Source organism: Halichoerus grypus, chromosome 1 (genome assembly GCF_964656455.1).
Source record: "Halichoerus grypus chromosome 1, mHalGry1.hap1.1, whole genome shotgun sequence".
NCBI lineage: Eukaryota > Metazoa > Chordata > Mammalia > Carnivora > Phocidae > Halichoerus > Halichoerus grypus.
The window spans coordinates 118,512,426-118,537,669 of record NC_135712.1 but is presented as its reverse complement, the minus strand read 5'-3'; the positions used below and the strand labels follow the sequence as shown (position 1 = coordinate 118,537,669).

Here is a 25,244-nt window from a genome sequence, read left to right as displayed (position 1 = left end):
TAAATAAATAGAGGATGACCATTCATCCTATTTCCCCAGGTACTGAACCAATATATACCTGTTTCTCTGGCATAGTTATTAGTTGCATCTGTTTTCTCTCTCAAGTGTCCTGTTTTAGATGCTGAATTATGTGTTCACCCTATATTTTTATATATATATGTATATATATTTATAAATAAGTGTATGACTATGTAAACATTTTTATATAGCATACGCTCATATATTTATAATAAAGTCACACCTTTATTTGTACATACATATGAATACATGCATATGTATATTTATGTATTTAGAAGGTATATGTTAAAGGCTATTTATAGCTTAAATACAAACTCAGGAAAATAGTAACATAAGTCAGATGATCACCGTTATCTAATTACAAATTATTTTAAACGAAATGTAGGCCCACCAAAATTTTTGCATCTGTGACATTTTTATTAGCCTTTTTCATGTTTATCTATTCCATCTTGGTAATATTACTGAGAATAGTGAATTTATTGCATGAAACTTGCTTTTTAGAAAACATTTTAGAAAGTTACACATAAATTAAATCTCATCTTCCCGTCTTATATTTACTTTTCTGAGGTCTTCCGTGGGCTTTCCATTGGCAGGAACTCCTAAAGCTTCAGTACTAAGTTATTCTCTATAAAGAAATAGAGTAGAGGAGGTCACTTTAACTTTTTTAAGTCAAGACTACTATTTTTGCTGAGGATGACTGCCAACACACAAAAGCTCATTTATTAATAAGTCTTAACTTTAATTTTGGAGATATCTTTAAAGTTAAGTATGTCTGATAAGATCTGTGGGTCTAATGTTATTTCACGTAATGTTCTTATCAGTCGCAACAAAGGAAGCCAGCTGAAGGGGCCAGGCTGGTCATGTGACAGAAGCCACTTGGTGGTAAGTGCCTGGGCCAGCAGCGTGTGACTGTAGGTGACCGTGATGAGGGGGCACAGCTACTAGGCGCCCAGTCCTTCTTGCCAGGCAGGCAGCAACCACTGTTGCCCACTCTTCTTATTGTTCAAGAAAAGATATATTGATTTTTATGTTAAATCTTACTGTTTTCGACATCAGCCCAGTTTTTCAGAAACGTGGTTCCAAAGACCAGGTTGGCCAGACAAAACCTGCGGGAACCAGATTTGCCTGTGGTCCTCTGGTCTACAGACTTCAGACTCATTTCTCTGTTGCCCTTTGGACATGTAGGATGTGGCTTATAGTTATAGCAGCTTCTGAAGTGATCAGGTGACTACAGCCGGGAGGCAGTCCACGTGGCAGGCACTGGTAAGCTCGAAAGGTGGGTGCTGGAGTCTGAGAGACGTTAAGGTGCACCTTCAGCAACTTTCACTGCTTTTCTAGCCTGCTTGTGCAGATTGGGGCTTGTTGTTTTACACTCTTACATTGACTCTTGGATTCTAAACTTCTTGAGGGCATGAAACTCTGTGCCTCTTTGTGAGTGAAATTCTCTTTCCTCCCTTTGTTTATATCTGCAGAGCTAAATTCTGCCCTCAAGATCCAGTAAACGGCGCTTCCTCCTAAAGAGCTTTGCTGAGCTACTCCCTGTGCCTTCCCTCGCTCCCACTCCCCAGCTGCTCCCCAGAACTCCCACTGTGTTCTCCTGACCAGCCTGCCTGCCTGCCTGCCTGCATGATCCTGCACATGTCTTTGTTATGCAGCGTTTCATAAACACATCTTACTTCCCTTGCTACACCACAAAACTTTGAAGGCAGAATTTTTATTTCTTTTATGGCAATGGGGTTTTATTGTCAGCCGCCCCGGGCCTGGTTCTAGCTGGTTAATAAAAACTACTTGGGGCGCCTGAGTGGCTCAGTTGCTTAAGTGTCTGACTCCTGATCTCAGCTCGGGTCTTGATCTCAGGGTCATGAGTTTAAGCCCTGTGTTGGGCTCCACACTGGGTGTGGAGCCTGCTTAAAAAAAACATTTTGTGTTTGTTTTGCCCACGGTGTTCCTTCTGCTTAGAATGCCTTTCCCACATCCCAGTTTTACTTTTTTTTTTTTAAAGATTTTATTTATTTATTTATTTGACAGAGAGATAGCGAGAGAGGGAACATGAACGGGGTGGGGGGAGAGGGAGAGGGAGAAGCAGGCTTCCTGCTGAGCAGGGAGCCCAATGCGAGGCTCGATCCCAGGACCCCGGGATCATGACCTGAGCCGAAGGCAGATGCTTAACGACTGAGCCACCCAGGTGTCCCCCCAGTTGATTGATGTCAAGCTTTCCAGGGCCCCTATAAATAATAAGTTGGCATTTCATCCTTTAACACTTTGTACATACCTTTAGTATAAGGCCTACCATCGTGGATTCCAATTATTAGTTGACAGTTGTCTTTCTTCTCCTAGACTCTGAGCTCCTTGAGGACAGAGACTTGCCTCACATGCTTCAGTATCTCCAGCCCTGAGCCCTGTTCTGACCATGTTAGGTATTAACGTATGTGCTGGGTAAAATTGACACAAGAATGAAGTTTTTATGTATGTGCCAAGAAGGCAAATCGAAGTGCTGCACAGTCACTATGATTTTAAAAGGATTCCTGCCACACGATGGTAGATAGTCCCCCTTTTGAACAGTGTCATACTTGGATATTCCAAAGTTAGGAGGATGTGTTAATGACATATATAATGATACTTCCTATTATATGTGTTATTCTAACTGTATGATTAAGATATTCTTAGATTTTAACAGTTAGCCTTTTACTAACCATCCTACCTGAGCAATCTAAGTGAAGAATCATGCCATCCTACAGAAGTGGGTGGGGCCTATCATCAAACACCTCGGAGTATTAGCTTGATGGGAAATACCGCATGCCCCATGTGGAGGTGGGGCCTTGTGGGAGTTTCAGAGTGCTGTGAACTGGGGTGTTTCGGAAGAAGCAGTAGTTTTGAGGTGGAAGGACAAAATAGGTGTCAGCATGGAACTAAGCCAAGATGGAAACCACAGTTTAAAACCATAGTACATGTTTTGCCAGATCTGAGACTACCCAGTCAGCCTGGGTAAAGAATTGGAATAATGTATGGGCTTCAGAAAAGCCAAACAGGATGAGAATAAATGAGTCAGGAGAGAAAGTAGATTCTACAGGGGCCCAGGGCAGAGACCCCAAGGGAGGCAAAAGAAGCATCAGCCAAATATGTCATTGATCTATAACCAGTGAAGGATGGAGTCCCGCTGTCTGCTCAGGGTGGCCCCGTCTCCTTCAGGGGCATAGAGGAAGCCGTAGATTCCAGTTCATTTAATTCCATTTTTATTCATAGACTTAATCCCTCACACTTCTAGGAAAGATTCAAGAACAATTACAATTTAAAGGAAGGGTAAACAGAGTAGAAGAACTAAGGTTAAATAAAGGAAATGAAACCATAGTCGCACCAGAAACCCAGGCTAACTATGGCTACAACAGGCGATGATGAGAGTTAGTTCTAAGCTTCCTTGTCTTGGGAATAGAAGAATTTGTTAGTAGTAATGTAGTTTTCCTATGGCTAGAAGAGATCAAAGAATTAATCAAATGGATCCTAAAGTATAAAGGACACTAAATAACGTAATGGGCACAACTTATAATAGCTTTAGAAAAGGGTAAAAAGAAATTCGTAAGTGGCCATCTGGTCTCTCCACAACTGAATGAATGCCATGGGTTAAAGGTGGGACTCCAGGGCTAGGAAGACCTTGCCACTGGGAGCTAAAGAAGTATCTTCAAGCTCTGCTGCTTTCTGGACATCTAAAGAGAGAGAGAGGCTGGATGAATAGCTAGTCAGTATGGCCTTTAGACCAGAGGGAGGTTTTTGGTTTTAACTACAGGACTGATCTGTTAGTGTACAGTGACATTAGTTTAGTGAGTTGCTGTTAACATTTTTTAAATGAGAGACAATGGAAGAGGACAAAATACATCGCACGCAGTGCACGCAGTAAGGTTAAGTTTTAATTTTTGTGTCTTAGATCCCTACAGACCATGTATTTTTTTATATAATATTCTATCCCTCATTAAAATATTAATTGGTAGGTTCTGGCCATCCCAGGCTTATGGTATAAAATATATAGAAAGAATAACAAGAATTAGGCTCTGGGAAGAACAGAGATAAGGTCCTTGAACCAGAACAAGAGCCACTGTGCCTTTAAATTGTGCTAATTTAGGAACCTGTGACTAGACTCAGTATTTTTTTATTGAAATATAATTAACATAGTGTTATATTAGTTTCAGGTATATAATGATTCAACAGTTCTTTTTTTTTTTTTTTAAAGATTTTATTTATTTATTTGACAGAGAGACACAGCGAGAGAGGGAACACAAGCAGGGGGAGTGGGAGAGGGGGAAGCAGGCTTCCCGCCCAGCAGGGAGCCCGATGCGGGGCTCGATCCCAGGACCCTGGGACCATGACCTGAGCCGAAGGCAGACGCTTAACGACTGAGCCACCCAGGCGCCCTGATTCAGCAGTTCTGTACATTGCTCAGTGCTCATCACGATAAATGTATGCTTGATCCCCTTTATCTAGTTCACCCCTCCTCCCACCCACCTCCCCCTGGTAACCATCAGTTTGCTCTCTGTACTTAAGAGTCTGGTTTTTTTGTCTCTCTTTTTTTTTCCTTTGTTCACTTGTTTTATTCCTTAAATTCCACATGTGAGTAAAAATCATATGGCATTTGTTTTCTCTGACTTATTGCACTTAGCATCATACCCTTTCGGTCAATGGCAACATTCTTTTTTATGGCTGAGTAATATTCCTGTGTGTGTGTTTCAGTGTGTATGTGTATCACATCTACTTTATCCATTCATCTATCAGTGGACACGTGGACTGCTTCCATATCTTGGCTATTGTAAATAATGCTGCCATAAACATAGGGGTGCATATATCTTTCCAAATTAGTGTTTTCATTTTCTTTGGGTAAATACCCGGTAGTGGAATTACTGATGCTGGCAAAACTGGTTGGCTACATGTGAAAGAATGAAGCTGGACCACTTTTTTACACCACACACAAAAATAAACTCAAAATGGATTAAAGACCTAAATGTGAGACCTGACACCATAAAAATCCTAGAAGAGAGCACAAGCAGTAATTTCTTTGCCATCAGCCATAGAAACATTTTTCTAGATATGTCTCAGGCAAGGGAAACAAAAGCAAAAATCAACTGTTGGGACTCACCAAAATAAAAGGCTTTCACACAGCAAAGGAAACCATCAGCAAAACAAAAAGGTAACCTACCAAACGGGAGAAGATATTTGCAAAGGATATATCTAATAAGGGGTTGATATCCAAAATATATAAGAATTTATACAATTCAGCACCCCAAAACCACAAATAATCCAATTAACAAATGGGCAGAGGACCTGAATAGACATTTTTCCAAAGAAGACATACAGGTGGTCAACAGACACATGAAAAGATGCTCAACATCACTCATCATCAGGGAAATGCAAATCAGAACCACAACGAGATACCACCTCACACCTGTTAGAATGGCTAAAATCAAAAAGGTAAGAGATGACAAGTGTTGATGAAGGGTTGGAGAAAAGGGAGCCCTTGTGCACTGTTGGTGGAAATGTAAATTCCCACTATGGAAAACAGTATGGAGATTCCTCCATAGAACTACTGTATGATCCAGCAACCCCACTTCTGGGTATATATTCGAAGGAATTGAAATCAAGATCTTGTAGAGATGTCTGCAAATCAAAACCACAGTGAGATAGCACTAGACTCAGAGGCGTACTTTCCTGGTTTTGTGTGTTGCTTCTTTTTTGTGTGCCTTCAGTACCTCAGAGAGTTGTTTTTGAAAACCTTTAATCTACCTTGGCTATCCTGAAAGGGAAATCAGAGAAAGAATGAGTAAGGGCCAGTAGCGCAGAGAGGCAGAGCACCCCTGGTGGTCAGACTTGGTCATGCAGACTGAGGCTTCCCATCCAGGGACCTTTCAGAGCCACAAATTAGGAACGGCTTCTCCAGTTCTTCTTCTCTGAGCAGGCAATACCTTTATATACAGGTACTGCTTACTTAGGGAAAACTTAAAAAAAAATCATCTTCCTGCTTCATAAATGATGTTTGGATCAGATCATCAGGATTATCTGTGAAAATAGGAGGTTGTAGCAGGACCATAGCATTACTCAGCTCTAGGAATTCAGTGCAGCAGTCTTGAGTGACGAAGAGACCCTAAACATTTGTGGGGAGAAACCCTCCTCCTCCCAAATTTGGACGTGTATATATAGCTACAGCTTTGGAGAAAGAGTTCTGGGAGGATTTCCAACTATAACAACTATTAGCGATGGTATGAGAAACAGGCTGGGGCGAGATCAAGATTTAGCTTCTAATGTTGACTCCAAGTCTTGCAAGTAACAGCAGAATGAGATAAAAACCTGTATTTTCATACCAAAAAAAAAAAAAAAAAAAGTGTTTCAAAAGTGTTGAAAATTGTCTAGAAATAAAGAAACTACTTGTTGGGGTGCCTGGCTGGCTCAGTCGGTAGGGCATGCAGCTCTTGAGGGGTCGTGAGTTTGAGCCCCACATTGGGCGTAGAGCTTACTTAAAAAGAAAGAAACTACTTGTGGGAGGGTCTCTGATCATCTGTCTCCTCTTGTTTCAGATGACAGTCATGTCCCTTTCCAGGGACCTCAAGGACGACTTGCACAGTGACACAGTGCTCTCCATCTTAAATGAGCAGCGCATTCGGGGCATTTTGTGTGATGTCACAATTATTGTGGAAGACACCAAATTTAAAGCACACAGCAATGTCCTAGCTGCTTCAAGCCTTTATTTCAAAAATATCTTTTGGAGCCATACGATCTGTATTTCCAGCCATGTCCTGGAACTGGATGATCTCAAAGCTGAAGTGTTTACAGAAATCCTTAATTATATCTACAGCTCCACAGTTGTCGTCAAGAGACAGGAAACAGTCACCGATCTTGCAGCTGCAGGAAAAAAGCTGGGAATATCCTTCTTGGAAGATCTTACTGATCGCAACTTCTCAAATTCCCCTGGTCCCTATGTATTCTGCATTACCGAAAAGGGAGTGGTTAAAGAAGAAAAAAATGAAAAAAGGCACGAAGAGCCTGCTATCACCAATGGGCCAAGGATCACCAATGCATTTTCCATCATTGAGACAGAAAATAGTAATAACATGTTTTCTCCACTGGACTTGAGGGCAAGTTTCAAAAAGGTCTCTGACTCCATGAGAACCGCTAGCCTCTGCCTGGAGAGGGCCGACGTGTGTCACGAGGCGGAGCCCGTCCGCACCCTAGCGGAGCACTCGTATGCCGTTTCTTCCGTGGCCGAGGCCTACAGAAATCAGCCTGCCCGTGAACATGACAGCAGCTCCCCTGGTAAGACAGGTAAAGAAAATTGTGACGCTCTTGCAGCAAAACCGAAAACATGCCGAAAGCCAAAGACAGTGTCCCTACCCCCGGATTCTGACTCAGCTACAGACAATATACCACCCCCTCCGGTAACCAGCTTAGAGGTCCATCAAGAAAGAAGCCCACAGCCGGCTGCAGTCCTGCCTCGTTCAAAATCTCCCAACAACGAAGGAGATGTCCGTTTTTCCAAGGAAGATGCAAATAAATCCTCGGACGTCCCTGGGCCACCGGCGGCAGAGGTCCCGCCTCTCGTTTACAACTGTAGCTGTTGTTCCAAATCCTTTGACAGTAGCGCCCTGCTCAGTGCCCACATGCAGCTTCACAAGCCGACCCAGGAGCCGTTGGTGTGCAAGTACTGCAACAAGCAGTTCAGCACTCTGAACAGGCTGGACCGGCACGAGCAGATTTGTATGCGGTCCAGCCACATGCCTGTTCCTGGAGGAAACCAGCGCTTTTTAGAAAACTATCCTACCATTGGACAGAATGGTAGCTCATTCACGGGTCCAGAACCTCTGTTGTCTGAAAACAGGATCGGTGACTTTTCCAGTACCGGAAGCACCTTGCCAGAAACGGACCACATGGTTAAATTTGTGAACGGGCAGATGCTCTACAGTTGTGTTGTATGCAAACGGAGTTATGTGACTTTGTCCAGCCTCCGAAGGCATGCAAATGTTCACTCGTGGAGAAGAACCTATCCTTGCCATTACTGCAACAAAGTATTTGCACTGGCCGAGTACAGGACAAGACATGAAATTTGGCACACAGGAGAAAGGCGCTATCAGTGCATTTTCTGCCTTGAAACTTTCATGACCTACTATATTCTCAAGAACCATCAGAAGTCTTTCCATGCCATAGATCATAGACTTTCCATCAGTAAAAAAACAGCCAATGGAGGCCTGAAGCCTAGCGTCTATCCATATAAACTTTACAGGCTACTGCCTATGAAATGCAAGAGGGCTCCTTATAAAAGCTACCGAAATTCTTCCTATGAAAATGCCCGAGAGAACAGTCAGGTGAATGAGTCTGCAGCTGGCCCCTATGTTATTCAGAATCCACACAGCTCTGAGTTACCAACACTGAATTTCCAGGACCGCGTCAACACCTTGACCAACAGTCCCGCCATCCCCTTGGAAACGTCTGCACGTCAGGAGGTACCCACTTCTGCCAACGTACAGAACGCAGAGGGGACCAAATGGGGAGAGGAAACGTTGAAAGTGGACCTCGACAATCACTTTTATTCCGCCGAGGTGTCTGTTTCTTCCACGGAGAACGCCGGCAGCTCCGACCTGCCGGGAGGGGATGTACCTGTTTCATCTCTGAGTAACGGCAGTGAGCACGCAGCCTCGGTGATCAGCTACGGTGGCTCAGCACCCTCGGTCATTGTGCACAGTAGCCAGTTCTCATCGGTAATAATGCACAGCACGGCCGTGGCCGCCGTGGCCAGCAGCAACCACCGAGCCCCTTCAGACCCAGCTGTCAGTCAGGCCCTGAAAGACGACAGCAGACTTGAGCCCGATAAAGTGAGCAGAGTGGTCAGCAGGCCCAAGAGCATCAAGGAGAAGAAGAAAACCGTGCTGTGTAACAAGGCAGAGGTAGCAGACGAGTCCAAGTACGTGGCTGATCCTGGAGGGTCGCTGAGCAAAACCGCAAATGTTAAAGAAACCAGTAAAATCGAAACCTACATTGCAAAGCCCGCTCTGCCTGGAACCTCTACAAACAGCAACGTTGCGCCCCTGTGCCAGATAACGGTGAAGATCGGAAACGAAGCCATCGTGAAAAGGCACATCCTAGGATCTAAGCTGTTCTATAAAAGAGGAAGAAGACCCAAGTACCAGATGGAGGAGGAGGCTTTGCCCCAGGAGAGTGACCCGGAAACCAACAGAGCCAGCCCCCTCGGGCTCTGCCAGTCCGAGTGTGTGGAAATGAACGAAATGTTTGACGACGCCAGTGACCAGGATTCCACCGACAAGCCCTGGCGTCCTTACTACAACTACAAACCCAAAAAGAAATCCAGACAGCTGAGAAAAATGAGGAAGGCCAACTGGAAGAAAGAGCATGAAAACAGGAGCCCAAGCAGTAAGTGCAGATACCCAGCAGAACTGGACTGTGCCGTGGGGAAGGCTCCCCAGGAGAAGGCCTTCGAGGAAGAAGAAAATAAGGAGATGCCCAAGCTGCAGTGTGAACTCTGTGATGGAGACAAAGCCTCGGGGGCAGGGAATCAAGGGAGGCCCCACCGGCATCTCACTGCGAGGCCGTACGCCTGCGAGTTCTGTGCCAAGCAGTTCCAGAGCCCGTCCACCCTCAAGATGCACATGAGGTGTCACACTGGAGAGAAGCCATACCAGTGCAAGACCTGTGGGCGGTGCTTTTCGGTGCAGGGAAACTTGCAGAAACACGAACGCATCCACCTGGGCGTGAAGGAGTTCATCTGTCAGTACTGCAACAAGGCATTCACGCTGAACGAGACCCTCAAGATCCACGAAAGGATCCACACGGGCGAAAAGCGTTACCACTGTCAGTTCTGCTTTCAGAGCTTTTTGTACCTTTCCACAAAAAGGAATCACGAGCAGAGGCACATTTGGGAGCATGACGGGAAGGGCTATGCCTGCTTCCAGTGCCCCAAAATTTGCAAAACAGCTGCTGCCCTTGGAATGCACCAGAAGAAACACTTATTCAAAAGTCCAAGTCAGCGGGAGAAAGTAGAAGGTGACATGTGCCAGGAGAACCCAAACCCCCTGGAGAACCCACATGTCAATGACTCAGAAGACAGTGACCAAAAGGATAACGTACAAACCGTTGTTGAAAATGTCCTTTGAGTGGCGATACTTAGAAAAGTCTTCAAAAATATAAGTTGGTGGGTTTGTTGTTTTGGGGTTTTTTTTGTTTTTGTTTTTTTAGTTAGCTGTTTTCTTCTGTTTTCTTCTGTTTTGTTTTTTTTAAGTTTTGTTCACACAACAGTCATGAAGGAGTGAAATGTAAAAAAAGAAAATCTCATTTGTGAAAATTCCAGAAAAAAGGATCCTAATACCTACTTTGGGTTTTAGCATTAACTTCATTACAAAATAGCCGAATCCTCCAGTATCCCAAGTATCTTGTGGAAGTTTATGAAGTTCTTAGCTGTGGTATTTCTGCCAGTGGCGGGGGGGAGGGGGGAGTCTAATGTTAGCCTAATTTAAAACTTTCTAGTAAGTGCTGATAGGAACTGGCTGCTGAGCTGTCTTTAGTCCACTGGAGAAAACGAGGGTCAGATATCATGAAAACATCATCTTCATAAATATGTTAGAAGGTAAATGAGCTATGACAGTCATTTTTCCCATCTGGCTTCTGTGCTATTAAAAATTGTTTAAATTAGTGGGTATATATGAAATATTTAATATTATAGCTGAAAATATGTGTGAAATTGAGTAACCTAAGTAGGACATTCATTATCTAGAACTACTTTTCTGCAACACAAACCTTGTAAAATACATATATAAATCACTATGACTTTTAACTGTCCATGTCCCCTGTAGAGAATTATAATGATGAGCAATAGATCTGCAAATAATGAGGACTGATGGAAAAATCGGTAGAAAGCATCTTGAATCTGATTTAAGAGCATATTGTATGCTTTTAAATGGAATGCCGTTCCCTTGAAGTTATGGCTGAGCTATTACTAGAACTGGTCTACTCCAGTCACAGAAAACATAGGTCATGCCTTATCTGTGGGGGAGAGCCCTCCCAGAACTTTTCTGTGATTACCTGTGCTGTATATTACTTTGCAGTGGCCTCACCTCAGAAAATAAAGAAGGGTCAAATTCTTCTGCAACTCCCTGCAGTCTTCCATCCATCACAAGGCCATGGATATGGGGGTCTATTTCAGACAGACTTAATCAGTCCCAAGGGTTTACGGAAAACCTGACCCCTCCCATTCCACTGAAGGAGTGTCCAGGAGATTTAGTGCAAAGAATGCGTATGGTGGTGAATTCCCAGGCACTTGAAAGTGACAGAAAGCCTAATCCCTATAATCGTTAGCCTTCTTGGAGATTATGCAGCCCACAAGTGTGCACTAGTATGAAACAAAAGGACATCAGAAACACACCTCCCACCTCACCCATTAATGACTTGAGTGGGCAAGAGGAGGCAATGACCTTCCTTGCCTCAAACAGAAGCTTTGCTTTTTGGGGGTGGGGTGGGGAGATAGAATGTGGAGTGGTAAGATTCCATCACTTAACGTACATGACTCAGAAACCTATCCCCAAAGCCAGATGCCTTGTCTTCATGTTTGCAGACATCTAGCTCCCTTGCTAAAAACCCACTTAAGTTTTTTCATGTTCTTTTATGCTGACCCACACCATCAGCATTGCCATCAAAGTCCAGTTGCCCTGTAGGGATAGTCCATCATGTGGACTAGGTTCTGGGAAGCTGGAACTCATCATTCTTACATTTAAACTGCCAGGATAGGAGGGAGAGAGAAAACATTCCTACCCTTTGATCAGCAGTGTGAACAGAATCTGGAACCTGGTTTAAGGGTGACCTACAGCCATTCATGTTCATGGGATTTGATAGATGGAAGCCCAAGGTTATCCAAGGTTGCAAGGTCACCATTATGAAGAAGTAGTTCAAAGGACTCCAGTTCCTCTCTCCAAGTATTGTGATATCTCCACGAAGAAGACTTAATGTGGATTTGGGTGGGCAAGAAAACGTTTAAACACCCAGAGAAGGACATGATCAGAGCTGACCTTTTTATATAGTAGTATTTTGCTGTTAAGTAACCCCAGTACTGCATCTGCATTTATCTTTTGTTCATCTATTTTCACTTACATACAGTATTATGTAATAGAGGAGAATGGGAAAATGCAAGCAAATTCAACCTTATTTTAATACATTGTATATATGTATACCTGCATTATTCATTTGGGTTTTGTTCAAAGAGATAGTCACAAAGGGCTTATGAAAATCATTTCTGAATTGATAATTAGAATAATGAATAGGCAATTCTGTGATCTACTAATTTATCTCAATTAGGATTATTAATCAAAGAGAATTACTGTGTATTTCAGTCATTTTGATTTGGGGTAACTCTAAATATAAAATTATTACATGTAGTGATGTCTCCCAGCCCTTACATGTGGAAATTTTTTAAGTGGACTTGTATGCTGATAATTCTAGACCAAAGTAAATATGGCAGAATATTTATACATGAAAAAATAATTTTGCAAATATTTTCTATAATTGTATTATTCGTTTAAAATGTTGATAGCTTGTGTTAGTTTCAGGGAGGGGTGTATATTTTGATAAAAAAATACTTGACTTTGTAATTCTGTATATTCTATACAATTTATAGCAGAGCCGTTTTAAGACAGCCTTGTCACATTTTTTTTGTTAATTGTGAAAACTTTATCATGAGTGATGTTTAAGTATGCATTGAGTACATAACGACCAACTAGAATTAAAGTAGGTGTAAACAGTGAACATACTGTATGCTGTACAAGATATATTGTAATTTGCCGTTTTAGCATCTGTATTTTGGTTAGAAGATATTATTAAATGCAGATGTTAAGGGTTGGAAAAGTCTAATTTTATTTTTAGAAATAATGAATACAAATTTGGTTTTGCTTGATTAAAATAGCTTATTCCTATGTTAAGTCTCTTAAATGTTTTAATGTTAATTCTTTTGTGCAGCCAAGCAGCAGTTTCCTCTTTGTGAGTCACAGCCTTGTTTCACATATCATTCACTTAATATATTTGTTTCCTTACTTGTTTGCATTCCATGATACCTACTTACATGCTTAGGACCCAAACGGAATATACATTTAAAAAAAAAAAAAAAGGCAGAATAAGAGAGCTGGAAGTCTTCTTATCAATCGGTGCTTTGGATAGGCCTGACCTTGGCGTGAGGAATCCGAGAGCCCTGGAAGTGTCTCTGCCCCAGGAGACAGATTCCACTTGGTACCAGGTGTTTGGCACTGTTCTTCCCCTGGGCCGTTTCATTCGGGTCTTTCCCGACAAGCCTGGGAAGTCAACCTCACTATCCACATTTTATAGCGACTTTGAGAAGATCCCACAGCCAGACAGAGCCAGGATTCCAACCCAGGGCTTCGTGACTTCAGAGCACATGTCTTCGTTTCTTCTCAGCACCTTAGAGGAAACTGCTTCCTGGAAACTGAGCGGAGAGTAGGAAAAGGGGCGCAAGGAGGGCAGGCAGCTCTAGGACGGTGGCTGCCCCCCGTGCCAACTTTCAGGAGGTTGTACTGGCCTCAGCTCTCCCTGGCACACCCCTGCTTTTTGTCCTCACGCCTCAACCCTTGGGGCGTTTGGCTTTCTCCTCGATGTTGGGATATTGCCCTATAAAACCATTTTTTAAAAACCTGTGCACTTTTTCCCAAGAATATGGAGTAAAATTATCATTTAATGCTGTTCTAAGCTAGCAATTTCTCACCCAAAGAAAAAACTGTGTTCCATCATCACAGACCATACCCCTAACCTTGACTTGTGACCTTCAGATGCATGCAGTAGGTCACGTGGAAGGGAGTGCCAGTGGCTCACGCCGCACAATCCACACCAACACAGGGAAAATAACTCAGACTTCCAGTCCTCCTCGTGGCTGGCCGGTAGCACCAATTTTGTATTGGAAGGGTAATCCAAACCAGATCCAGACCAAAACTTTGAGAACTGCTGGCTGTTGAAACTAACGTCCTTGATCGAGCAAAACAACAGATTCAATATTGAAAAAATTTGTAACAGTTGAGAAAGTAACTGGATTAAAATCATCAAAACAAATCATGCAAGGCAGTCCTATTTGTACATATTGTATGAATTACTTTGGGTCTTCTTATTCCTGTTGCTCACCTTCCTCTTTTCTCATTGGCTCCCATCAACTGATTTGGTTCCACGCCCTCTGTCTCCATCAGGTGCTCTTTGCAGAGGCAGTTTCCTCCATATGTGAGAACTCTTCACCTTCCTCTTCCCCAAATCCTGGTGGGCTATTGATCTCCCTCCTGGAGAGAGGAGCCCCCCTTGTCCCCACTCTCCCTCCCCAGTATTCACCCCTTGATGCTGACTCTTCAAGTAAGGTGCTCAGTGGACAGGCAAGTTGGCTTGGTGTGCAATTTTTAAAATGAAACTCTCCAAATTTAGACAACTAATGGAAGAACTGGTTATAACAGAAGTATGATTACACTTTTAAAGATTTTTTTAAATTATTATTTCATTTTTGACATCCAAGACCTCAATTCTGTTTATTTAGAATCTTGCTGAGGGGCGCCTGGGTGGCTCAGTTGGTTAAGCATCTGACTTCAGCTCAGGTCATGATCTCAGGGTCCTGGGATGGAGCCCCATGTCATCAGGGTCTCCCTGCTCAGTGGGGAGTCTCCTTCCCCCTCTGCCTCTGCCTCGCCCCCTGCTCATGCTCACACTCTCTCTCTCTCAAATAAAATCTTTTTTTAAAAAAAAAGAATGTTTTGCTGAGAAGTCAAGAGCACTTTTTTCCCCAACAATTTTAAAAGCTATGACTTCTGTGTAATTATAGGTAGGGGTAAGGATGTTATTCCTGTTACAGGAAACTTTGGTATACAGAGACTTAAAAGATGTAACAATGCTAATTTATGTAGAATTTTCATTCACTCATTCAAAATATGTTTAATTTTGAGTCTTGGGTGTTGTGCCCAGGGCTATAGAGATAGAAGAGGTAGCCTGAGCCTTCAAGGAGCTGGATCTGGGGAAGGAGACTGATGAGGCAAGGCATGATGACAAAACAAAACCCTGAGCTCCTGGGAGCTCGGAAGCAGATTGGATTGTGTTGGGTTATGAGAGAGATGGCTCCGAGCTAGGGCTGAGGGAGCCTGGGAGCTTCCTAGTGCGGGCAGGCCCAGGTAGGAGTGGCTAAAACAAAGGAGCATGGGTGAGGGCAGATTGCTATGCAAACCTGGGGTTTGGGTGGTGAGCCAGGAGACGCACATAGAGGCCACATCACCAGGGCCTCATGGGCCTTGCCAGAGAATTTGTACTTCTGACACTGACAGATGATGGGGGAGCAGAGGAGCAGCTGAGTGCTAGGAGGGAAGTTCAGAGCTAGGTCCTAGAAGCAACATGAGAGGCCATGGGAGGGCTTCAACAGACAGGACATGATCTAATGTGTTTAAAGGATGACTCGCACTGCAGTGCAGTGCGGAGACTGCAGGTCAGTGAAGAGACTCTCTTTGTTTCCCCCCTTGCAATATATTTCTGAAGACATTATGTTGTTTGTCCTGAAGAGTTTCTCATGGCCTGGGAATTTAGCAAGACAGCTTCCTAAGTTATGTTCTTCCATCAGGAGGCACATGCTGTCTGGCTGACATATTGGATATACTTTGAAGGTAGATCTGATGGGATTTGCGGGTGGTTTAGGTCCCAGGAGGTGAGAAAAACAGAGGCATCAAAGAGGACTCCACGTCTTGGGCCTGAGCAATGGAAGGATGGAGTCACCAGCAGTTTGCAAGAGGGGACTGACTTCAGGTATGAAGCTGAAAGGCATGTTTCATTCCTTCAAAACCTATTTGAGCTAGATGCTGGGAATACAAGAGCAGGCAAAACAGATTGTCCCTGGAGCTTATGATCTAGTGGGGCACACAAAACACATCTGCATAAGTGCTACAAAGAGGAGGTGCTAGTCAGGAAGTTCCTTGAGGAAGTACCTTTTGAGTGAGATCGGAACGAGGAATAAGAATTGAAAGAGTGAATTTCCAGGTAGAGGGAACAGCATGTACAAAAGTCTGCTTCTAGAGGGAACACAGTGCACTGGAAGCCAGTGGTGGCCAGAGTGCAAGAGGGATGGGATGGGTCTGAGATGAGACTGGAGGCCGGAAGCCAGACCCTGCAGGGTCCCCAGGTCCTGCTAAGGATTGGGATCTTCTACTAAGAGCAACAGAGAGCTGTTGAATTGTTGAGACCAGAAGAAGTATTTTAATCAGTTCTGTACCTGTGAAAAGTCACTGGGGCTGAAATGTAGAGAACGACGTGGAGGACAGTAGTGGCCAGAAATCGAGCAGGTAGGAAGCTACTGCAGTGGTCCAGACTGGAGAGGACAGTGGAGTGGAGTATGTATTGGCAGGGAAGATGAGAGAAGAGGGGAGAGAATGAGAGCTAGTTAGGAGATAAAATCAGCAGCACTTGACGTTGGATAGATATGGGGAAGTGAAGGCTAGGGAGGGGCCAAGGATAACCTTTTGGTTTCAGATTTGTTGAAACTATGGGAATGTAAGATGTCTCCTATCAAGCTTGTATAGCAAAAGAAGACAGAATCCCGGAGAACACAGATATCGGAAAGATGAATTAAATAAAAGCCTGTAAGCGGCTGGCATGGAGAAGAGATGGAGAAATAGGAGGAAAATTGGGGGCGTGGCAGCTAGGGGCCAGAGAAGGAGAACCTCTCAGAAAGGAGAGAATGATCAATGGTGTCAAGTGAAGATAAAGCCGACTAAAGAAAATCTGGAAAGTGCCCTTTTGCACCCAGCAACTAGAAGGTCACCGGCAGTGATGTGCTGGTAAACGGTTAACGACCATCACCTTGGAGAGAGGGAAAGCCGGATTCCTAGTGCTTGCCAATGTCTGTCGTGTAAAGACTCCCGCCACGGATGATTTTATGCTACCAGCATGATGTCACTGAACGTGGAGTTGGGAAGAGAGACATCAGTCGGCTCACAAGAGCTAGTATGAGCCTGCTCTGGTGGCTCACCTGGGGGATCTTGGAGTAGTTTCAGTGTGGTGGTGCTGGTGGAAGCTGGGCGTCAGAGGCAGGAGTGGAGGGGGAGACAGTGAGCGAGGGTTCTGGTTTCAAGAAGCTTAGCTATGAAGGGGGCGCCTGGGTGGCTCAGTCAGTTAAGCATCTGACTTGCACTCAGGGTCCTGGGATTGAATCCTGCATCTGGCTCCTTGCTCAGTGGGAGGCCTGCTTCTCCCTCTCCCTCCTGGTCTGCCCCTTCCCCTGCTTGAGCTCTCTCTGTCTCTCAAATAAATTTAAAAAGAAGAAGGAGGAGGAGGAGGAGAAGCAGCAGCTGCTTAGCTATAAAAGGACAGAAGAAAGAGAAAGGTAGTAAGTGGAACCTAAGGTTTGGAGACCAGGATTCCACCATATGGGGTAGAACAAAGGACGAGGAGGCAAGGGAGTTGAGGGTATCAGCAAGAGACTTGGTTGTAGCCAAGGACTATAAAGCCTGGGTTTAATTTAAGGAAATATGGACTTCAGTGTCTGATAGACACACACAAATGGAGGAGGCCTTCAAAGCTCTTCCACAACTACTTTCCTATTTGTCTCTCACCATCGTCGTGTTGTGGTGGCCGTGATTACTGTCTTCTTCATCTAAAAGCTGTGGACACAGGGGCACCTGGGTGGCTCAGTCGTTAAGCGTCTGCCTTCGGCTCAGGTCATGATCCCAGGGTCCTGGGATCGAGCCCCGCATCGGGCTCCTTGCTCCGCGGGAAGCCTGCTTCTCCCTCTCCCACTCCCCCTGCTTGTGTTCCCTCTCTCGCTGTGTCTCTCTCTGTCAAATATAAAAAAAATAAAAAATAAAAAAAAAATAAAATAAAAAATAAAAAAAATAAAAGCTGTGGACACAGAGCATGGAGAAGCCAAGGGGCTCAGAGACTGGACCAACACCGGTCAGTTTTCAGGACACGCTTTTTACCACCACCCGCTGACTCCACATTGACTAAGGGATATTCTGGAAGATGGGGTACTGGGACAAGGACAACTGTTGGGCTTTCCTCAAAATGAGTGTGTTTATTAGCTTGAGACTCGAATACCCTCAGAATGCCCTGGGTCATTGTTTTGGACGGTGTGTTCTTATGTGGCAGTTAGCATAGGTAGACCTCACGTTATTGTGCTTCACTTTATTGTGCTTTGCAGATACTGCATTTTTTTCTTTTTTTTACAAATTGAAGGTTTGTGGCAACCCTGCATTGAGCAAATCTATTGGTATCTCTGTGGCACGTTTTGGTAATTCTTGCAATATTTTAAACTTCCTCATTATTATATTTGTTATAGTAATCTGTAATCAGTGATTATAACTCACTGAAAGCTCAGATGAGGGTTAGCATGTTTTTGGCAATGAGGTATTTTTTAAGGAAGGTATGTACATTGGTTTTTTAGACATAATGCTATTGCACACTTTGTAGACTCCAGTCTAGTGTAAACATACTTTTACATGTACTGAAAAACCAAAGAACTCATTTGCCTTGTTTTATTGTGTTATTCATTCTATTGTGGTGGTCTGGAACCAAACCCACGGTATCTCCAAGGGGTGCCTGTATTACCAGGCACTGTTCTAAGCATCCAATGAATATTACCTCATTTAATCCTCCTATCAGTGCCGTGAGATAGACATTGATATGACCAACCCCATCAACATTTAATGTGGTTATCTTGTGCTGTGCAGTGCCACAAAACTTGGCGGCTCAAAACAGCCCGGTACCAGTATTATTATCTCACATGGTTTTGGGGTCTGACTGGGATCAGCTGAGCGTGCCTCTCATGCCGGTGTAGACAGTTGGTAGCCGGTGGCGTCATCTAAAGCCTTGACCACACGGGGCATCCAGGCAGCCTCAGCCCAGCTTAGAGTCAGGGGTGGAGGAATGGACTACACTTCTCAATGGGGGGGTGGGGGGGGTGGGCAGCTGGCACATCCGGGGAGGGAAGGGATAGATAGTGGCCATCTTTAGGGACAAGCTATTCTACAAGAGATAATCCCCAATGAGAAACCCCAGGCACAGAGGAGCTAGATGACTTACCCAAGGTCAGACAGCTGGGATGTGGAGAAGCAGAGTTCGTCCCAGGCAGCTGAGTTCCAGAGTCTGCTGAGAGAGGCAGAAGGGACTGAAGCCCAGTCGCACAGCACACCCTCTCATTGCAAAGCCATGGTGGTTAGGAGCACAGCATTATTCGTGGTAGAACCAGAGCGTTCCTGGAGCGAGCTGTGAAGGAGCTGGGAGAGAGGAAGAAATTCTAAAAATATTTTAAATGGAAGGACGCCTGGGTGGCTCACTCGGTTAAGTGACTGCCTTTGGCTCAGGTCATGATCCTGGAGTCCTGGGATCTAGTCCTGCATCGGGCTCCTGGCTCAGGGGGGGCCCGCTTCTCCCTCTGACCCTCTCCCCTCTCATGCTGTTTCTCTCTCTCTCTCTCTCAAATAAATAAATAAAATCTTTAAAAACAAGTCAATAAAAATATTTTAAATGAAAATAAATGGGGAGGGTAAATATTGAGTCAAATTTCAATAACTATCTAAACAAGGCTTTTTTTATGTTGGGGGTGAAAATAGGGTCTTGTGTGGCCTGAGACAAATGGAAGACTTTATACTTTTGCTTGCCTTTACCCAATCAGGAAAGAATAGAAATGTAAGCGTTGGGGGGGGGGGGTGGCAGGGAGGGCAAGGCAAGGGTTGTATTGGTTTTTTTCCTTATAAGTAATCAAAATCTGAAACTTCTAGTCAGCTGCTCCAAACGGTCAAATATGGGGGGGAGCCTCTGACTGGGACCAGGGAGTTAGAATCTGAGGTGTAGACTGGCCTCAGACAGGGTCTTCAGGATCCTTCTGTGCCCCTTGCATCATGTCATAGCCCTGAAAGTCCGGGTCATCGCTTACTTTGACACGTCATGGCCCCGCTAATGGAAGAACATCTTCCATTAGGAAGGACATCTAAAGGAAATGACATCTCTAATTCAAAAAGTTTACTCACTTTACAGAAGCAATGGGGTATTGCCACAGAGAAGCTGACTCACCTCCGAGTGGCCCTTTTCTCTCCCAAAATCTGACGACCAGAGACACTGTAAGCTTAGGCACTGTTAATTTCTAGCTTCTTGGTTTTACTGGGCTAAAAGGCCAGGTCCCACCCATTGACTGGAACATGCTCACTATGTGGGTAAATGTGGTTAGTGGAAAGAGCAGCAGGCCATTTCCCAGGTCAGACCCCATCATTTCTGACATTTCTCTTCCTAAAGAGAAATTCAGGGCCGCTATTTTCGTCATCATGATGGGAACCCGCCTCCTCCGCTATTGCTCATGTTGACTGTGGCAACATTCCAGCCACTGGGAACTCCTCACCATCCAGTAGCATCCCCACACCTAAGCAAGAAGGCCCCACCCTGGCCCTCCTACAGAGGATCCCCCCCTCCGGCCCCAGGGGTCAGAGTCTGCAGGGCCAACAGTAAGGTGCCCACCCAGAGTCTGTGCCACTCTGAATACTCAGGACCACCCAGAGAATTCTCTACCCACTTGCAGGGTCTGCTCAGGCCTCTTCCCTGCCAGTGTCACTCCCCTTGGTCCCAGGGATGGGCAAGGGGCAGGTGTTTGCAGGCGATGGGGACGGAGTCTGGGATCCGTGTGTGCTGAGCCTGAGGCCCCCAGCATAGGGGAGGGAGCAGGGTGGAGAGTAAGAAAGCACAGGGGGAGGACCTGGGCCCAGCTCTTCTTGTGCTTCTCCCTCCAGTCTGGAACACCTGAGCCTGGGAATTCTAAATCCAAACCGGGCTTCCCGGATGGTTATGAAGGTGTGTTTACCAAAGAAAGAGAAGAGAGCATATTCAATTTAAGAGCTATTCACCTGATTTCTAACTTTTAAATGTTTAGACATATGATCTACTACTGTTGACCCTTGAACAGCACAAGTTTGAACTGTGTGGATCCACTTATATGCAGATTTTTTAAAATAAATACAGTACAGTACTGTGAACATATTTTCTCTTTCTTACGGTTTTAACATTTTTCTCATTTACTTTATTATAAGAATACAGTATATAATACGTACACACCATATGTGTTAACTGACTGTTTCTGTTGTCAGTCAGGCTTCTGGTCAACTGTAGGCTATTAGGGGCTAAGTTTCTGGGGAGTCAAAAGTTATACACAGATTTTTGACCCTGCAGGGCAATCAGCACCCCGATCCCTGCATTGTTCAAGGGTCAACTGCATAGGCCTCCATCTGAACACTTGCCTTCAACCCTGTAAAAGTTTGGGGGGCTAGCACCACTCCCTAGAGTGTCTGGCTTTTCATCACACTATGTCTGAGTTCCAGTTCCTGGCAGTATTGAAATGTCCATCCCTTCCCCCCCGCCCCCAACTCCACCCCTATCCACAGTCATGAGCAGGTCTCAATGCGCAGTTCCAAAGCCTCTTCTAAAGCTTCTTCCCGGAGGTGTTTTGTGACACAGACCCTCAGACGTCAGCTTGCCTTTGCCTCAGTGCCCCCACAGCTCTCTGGCAACACCCTTTTCCAATCCCACGTCTGCTCTCGGACAGCAAGCTCCTCCTCTTATTTAGCTACACTTCCAGCATCAGCACTGCGGTCCCAAACATGAGTCATCTTCTGAGAGTAGTGATTCTCCATTCCAGGGTCACAAACCATCACAGTGCATCTGGGAAGGAGGGTTTTCCCAAGATGTGGGACTTTCAGTGCTTAAACCAGGTCAGTCTTGGGGAAACCGGGATGACTGGTCACCCTAATGGGGAAGAGGTTCTCCAGGACGGGAAGGGGCATCAGCAGCCACAATAGAAGTAGAACTAAGTGGCTAGTTTTAGTTTGAAACAACTAATGGGATTGTCAGCTTTCTACCGCCTCTGCCTGAGAAGTGAGGAAACATCTAGGCCACACAGGAAGCTGGCCAGGCTGTGCAAGTCTGGGCTGAGAGAATGGAGGGGACAACCATGGGGCCCAATCTCCAGAGTCCTACTAAAAAGCTTTAATTATTTCACAGAAACTCCCTCTACTCTCATTTCTCTGAAGAACCTCCTGGGGAGCTTCCAGCTTCCCCCCTCGGAAGCGTTCATAGAGTCCACTTTGAGAATAAGTGATGGTCTGTCCCAGGCTTCCCCACCAACCCCCATCTGTCCTGCTAAGTGTGATGGACAGCTCTGGGTTTTCCTGCTGAGTCCTTTTCTATTTTGATGGTGAAAGCACTTGAATTTCTTTTAGAAATCTCCTCTCACTCCCTCTTTCTTCAGCCCCACCTTCAGACCTGACGGATCAGGTTGGGGGTGGCTGGTGGGTGGGAAACATGGGACCTGGTGCTAGTCTACTGTATTTCTACATCTCAGCGCAAGAACAAGGAAACTGAGCCAGGACCTTCTCGACTGCCATGGAGAGAACAGTTGGCCTTAAGCAAAGCTGGATGTCAGGGCTCCGTTCTGAGGTTCCTGGTAGTCTGGACTAACATAATTCAAATTCTGAGCTTTCTCAACCAAAAGTCACGAGAATCATTGTGCTCTGTATTAAATGCAAACTAAGCAGAAGTGCTTCTGTCTTCAGGGTCTCTTGTCGCTTAGACAAAAATGGGATGTGGGAAGGAAACAAGAACCTAAAATGGGTGGATGACAGTTGGAACCAGGAAGCCCCTCACCTCATCTCTAGGTCCCCTTCATGCTCCTTCTTGCTCCTTTATTCGTTCTCTCTGTGCTCCCAGCCTTCTCTGCCTCTCCCTGGCTGCCATGCACGATGCTGGCCCGCCCAACAGGACCTCATGGGCAGTGGCCCTCAGATGCTGACTGCCTGCCATCCCTGGGTGCTAATTGCCAATTTCTGGAAAAGGATATCTGATTCCTGCCTTCCCCCCACCCCCCACCCCCCATTGAAGACATTGGTTCCCTTGGTCAGTTTAGTCTGGATTTAATTAGCTCTGATTAAAGGGACCCAGCCCTGTTAGGAGATGGCTGCAGAAGCTTCACCCTGGGGGCAAAGCCGGCATTCAGAGGAGGCAGGGCGGGCTGGGAGAGGTCAAGTGCCCACCATGTGGTCCTGCAGGGACTAGAGCTGCTTCATCAGTAACTGCACCAGCAGGAGCCTCGAGACCTGTTATGATGGCTTCCAACCTTGCTGTCCCAAATCTCCCATGACAGATGTACCTGGGCAGTTGTAAAAAGGTCTGCCTGGCTTTGAGGAGGACTTAGGCCTTGTCCCACACCAACATTTCACATGGATTTGTGGGTGACATGGCATGTAGCAGTGTAAAGGGTGTGATTTGGGTAGGTATTTGTAAAGGATGTCTCACCCCCCTCCACACACACACACACACACACACACACACTACACATTAAAAAGTAAACTTGCGGGGCGCCTGGGTGGCTCAGTCGTTAAGCGTCTGCCTTCGGCTCAGGTCATGATCCCAGGGTCCTGGGATCGAGCCCCGCATCGGGCTCCCTGCTCTGCGGGAAGCCTGCTTCTCCCTCTCCCACTCCCCCTGCTTGTGTTCCCTCTCTCACTGTCTCTCTCTGTCAAATAAATAAATAAAATCTTTAAAAAAAAAAAAAATAAAAATAAAAAGTAAACTTGCTTTGACAGTGTTTTCCCCTCACCCTGCCAATTTGCAAACATGTTCTTCAGAAACATTATAAACTTGTTTATGCAAAACTTGTTTTTGAATGCATTCTTTTTGAAAAAATATGTGTTAAAAAAAAGAAAACCTGTTTATATGTGGAAGGCGAGTAATGTAAACAAGCTGTCAGCCTTTGAGAGCACGCGGCTGGAGGCGAGGGTAAGATCTCTGCCTACACTGCCGCCTGCTGTAACCTCCAACCCCCTAGTAGAAGTTTTAGCATGAAAACCCAGTCTTCCCTCTGCTCGATAAGCATCAATCTCCCGGCTTCTCTCTCAAGAACACTGAACCAGACTCGCACCCCCACCACGGAGGGACTCCCACCTTTGTGCAGACCGGAGGGAAAGTCTTGCCAGCAGAGGTCACTGACGCTCCAGCTTAGGATTTAGCAGCCGCCGAGGCAGGAAGGCTGTCCCAATAAGGTTGTGCCCGCCCCGCTTCTTGCTCCCGTCCATTAACTTGCTCCCTGCTTAGCCTATTGAAGGAAATAACCGTCAGTGTTGCAGTAACAAAGTGTGTGCATGTGTGCATGCTAGCAACAGTTTTTCTCAGTAGTACCTACCCTTTCACATCCCCAACCTGTGAGTCTTTAGTTTGACATTAAGGGAATTCTCGGGATAAGACAGGCAATAATCTGAGACACAGAACATCAGGTGCTGCTTCAACCCTGGATTGTACCTGACCAGGTGTAGCCCATTCCATAAACTAGTTATATCTGCTTCTTGCCTGGATTACTGGGAGGTGACCCCCACCACACGTGGAAAGTCGCCTATAATGTAGGGACAGGTGCTGTGGTCTGGCATGGAGTAGTGCAAGCCAGTGGGGGGGGGGGGGGGGGAGAAGGTGCCTGTGGACTGCCCGCAAAGAACGAGAGGCATTTAGGAGCCACCTATGGGCCCAGAGCTTGCCGTGGACCACAGCTGCATACCTCGGACCGACTTGCCAGCGTTCTGCAGTGGCAAGAGATGCTACGAGGGCGCATCTGTCCACTAAGGGTGGAGGGGAAGAAACTGCATCTGTGGGATGGGAGAGAGAGTAGTAGGGCACCTAAAAACCATCGAATTGCCATATGACAGCGCCCACCTCATATACGAAGATGCTGCCAAACTCAGAGGCCAAGTGAGAATACCACCTTCTCAGGCCACTGGGATGCGTAGCCCGTTCTCCACCCAGGCAGCCAGGGGATTGCACCTCACAGCACTGGGCAGCAGATACGCGACGGTCCTGGAAAACCGGAAGGAGGTACAGGGGCACGGTGGCAGCTGGGAACCCCACGCGAAGGTAAGGAAGCTGCCCGCGGGTCTGGGAAGAGCGCTGAGGAAGAAGCATGTGACCTAGGCCTAAGCCAATCAGTTGCATTTCCGCAGTCACCGTGATTGGCTCAGCAATGTGCATGGGACCCACTCAGAGCCAATGAGACTTAAGATTCCTGGGCATGCTCTAAGAGAGGTTTGTTCTGCCCGCTCGACTTGGGGCTGAAAAGATAGTGTGGAAGTGCTGCCTTTTTTTTTTTCTTTTAAGATTTTATTTATTTTTGGGGCCCCTGGGTGGCTCAGTCGTTAAGCGTCTGCCTTCGGCTCAGG

At 45.5% G+C, this 25,244-nt stretch overlaps 1 protein-coding gene and 1 long non-coding RNA gene across 14 annotated transcripts in view; one reads left to right on the top strand and one right to left on the bottom strand.

Moving 5' to 3' along the window:
- The window catches only part of ZBTB38 (zinc finger and BTB domain containing 38), a 164,553-nt gene that overhangs the window by 123,443 nt on the left and 15,866 nt on the right, over positions 1 to 25,244 (top strand). For 10 of the 13 annotated variants that reach the window (XM_078071109.1, XM_078071136.1, XM_078071112.1 and 7 more), the window contains one exon: positions 6,573 to 12,962. In XM_078071109.1, coding sequence (XP_077927235.1) covers positions 6,573 to 10,157 — 3,585 coding nt within the window. In that variant the 3' untranslated portion in view covers positions 10,158 to 12,962. Of the gene's footprint in view, positions 1 to 1,074; positions 1,233 to 6,572 lie in introns of those variants that run through there. The other 3 variants (XR_013447310.1, XR_013447311.1, XR_013447309.1) reach the window with 2 other exon arrangements.
- Positions 19,063 to 25,114, bottom strand: LOC118542535 (uncharacterized). The gene is made up of 3 exons (XR_004920650.2): positions 24,745 to 25,114; positions 23,986 to 24,136; positions 19,063 to 19,280 (listed from the first exon to the last, which is right to left on the bottom strand). It is a non-coding gene; the product is annotated as an uncharacterized LOC118542535 (long non-coding RNA).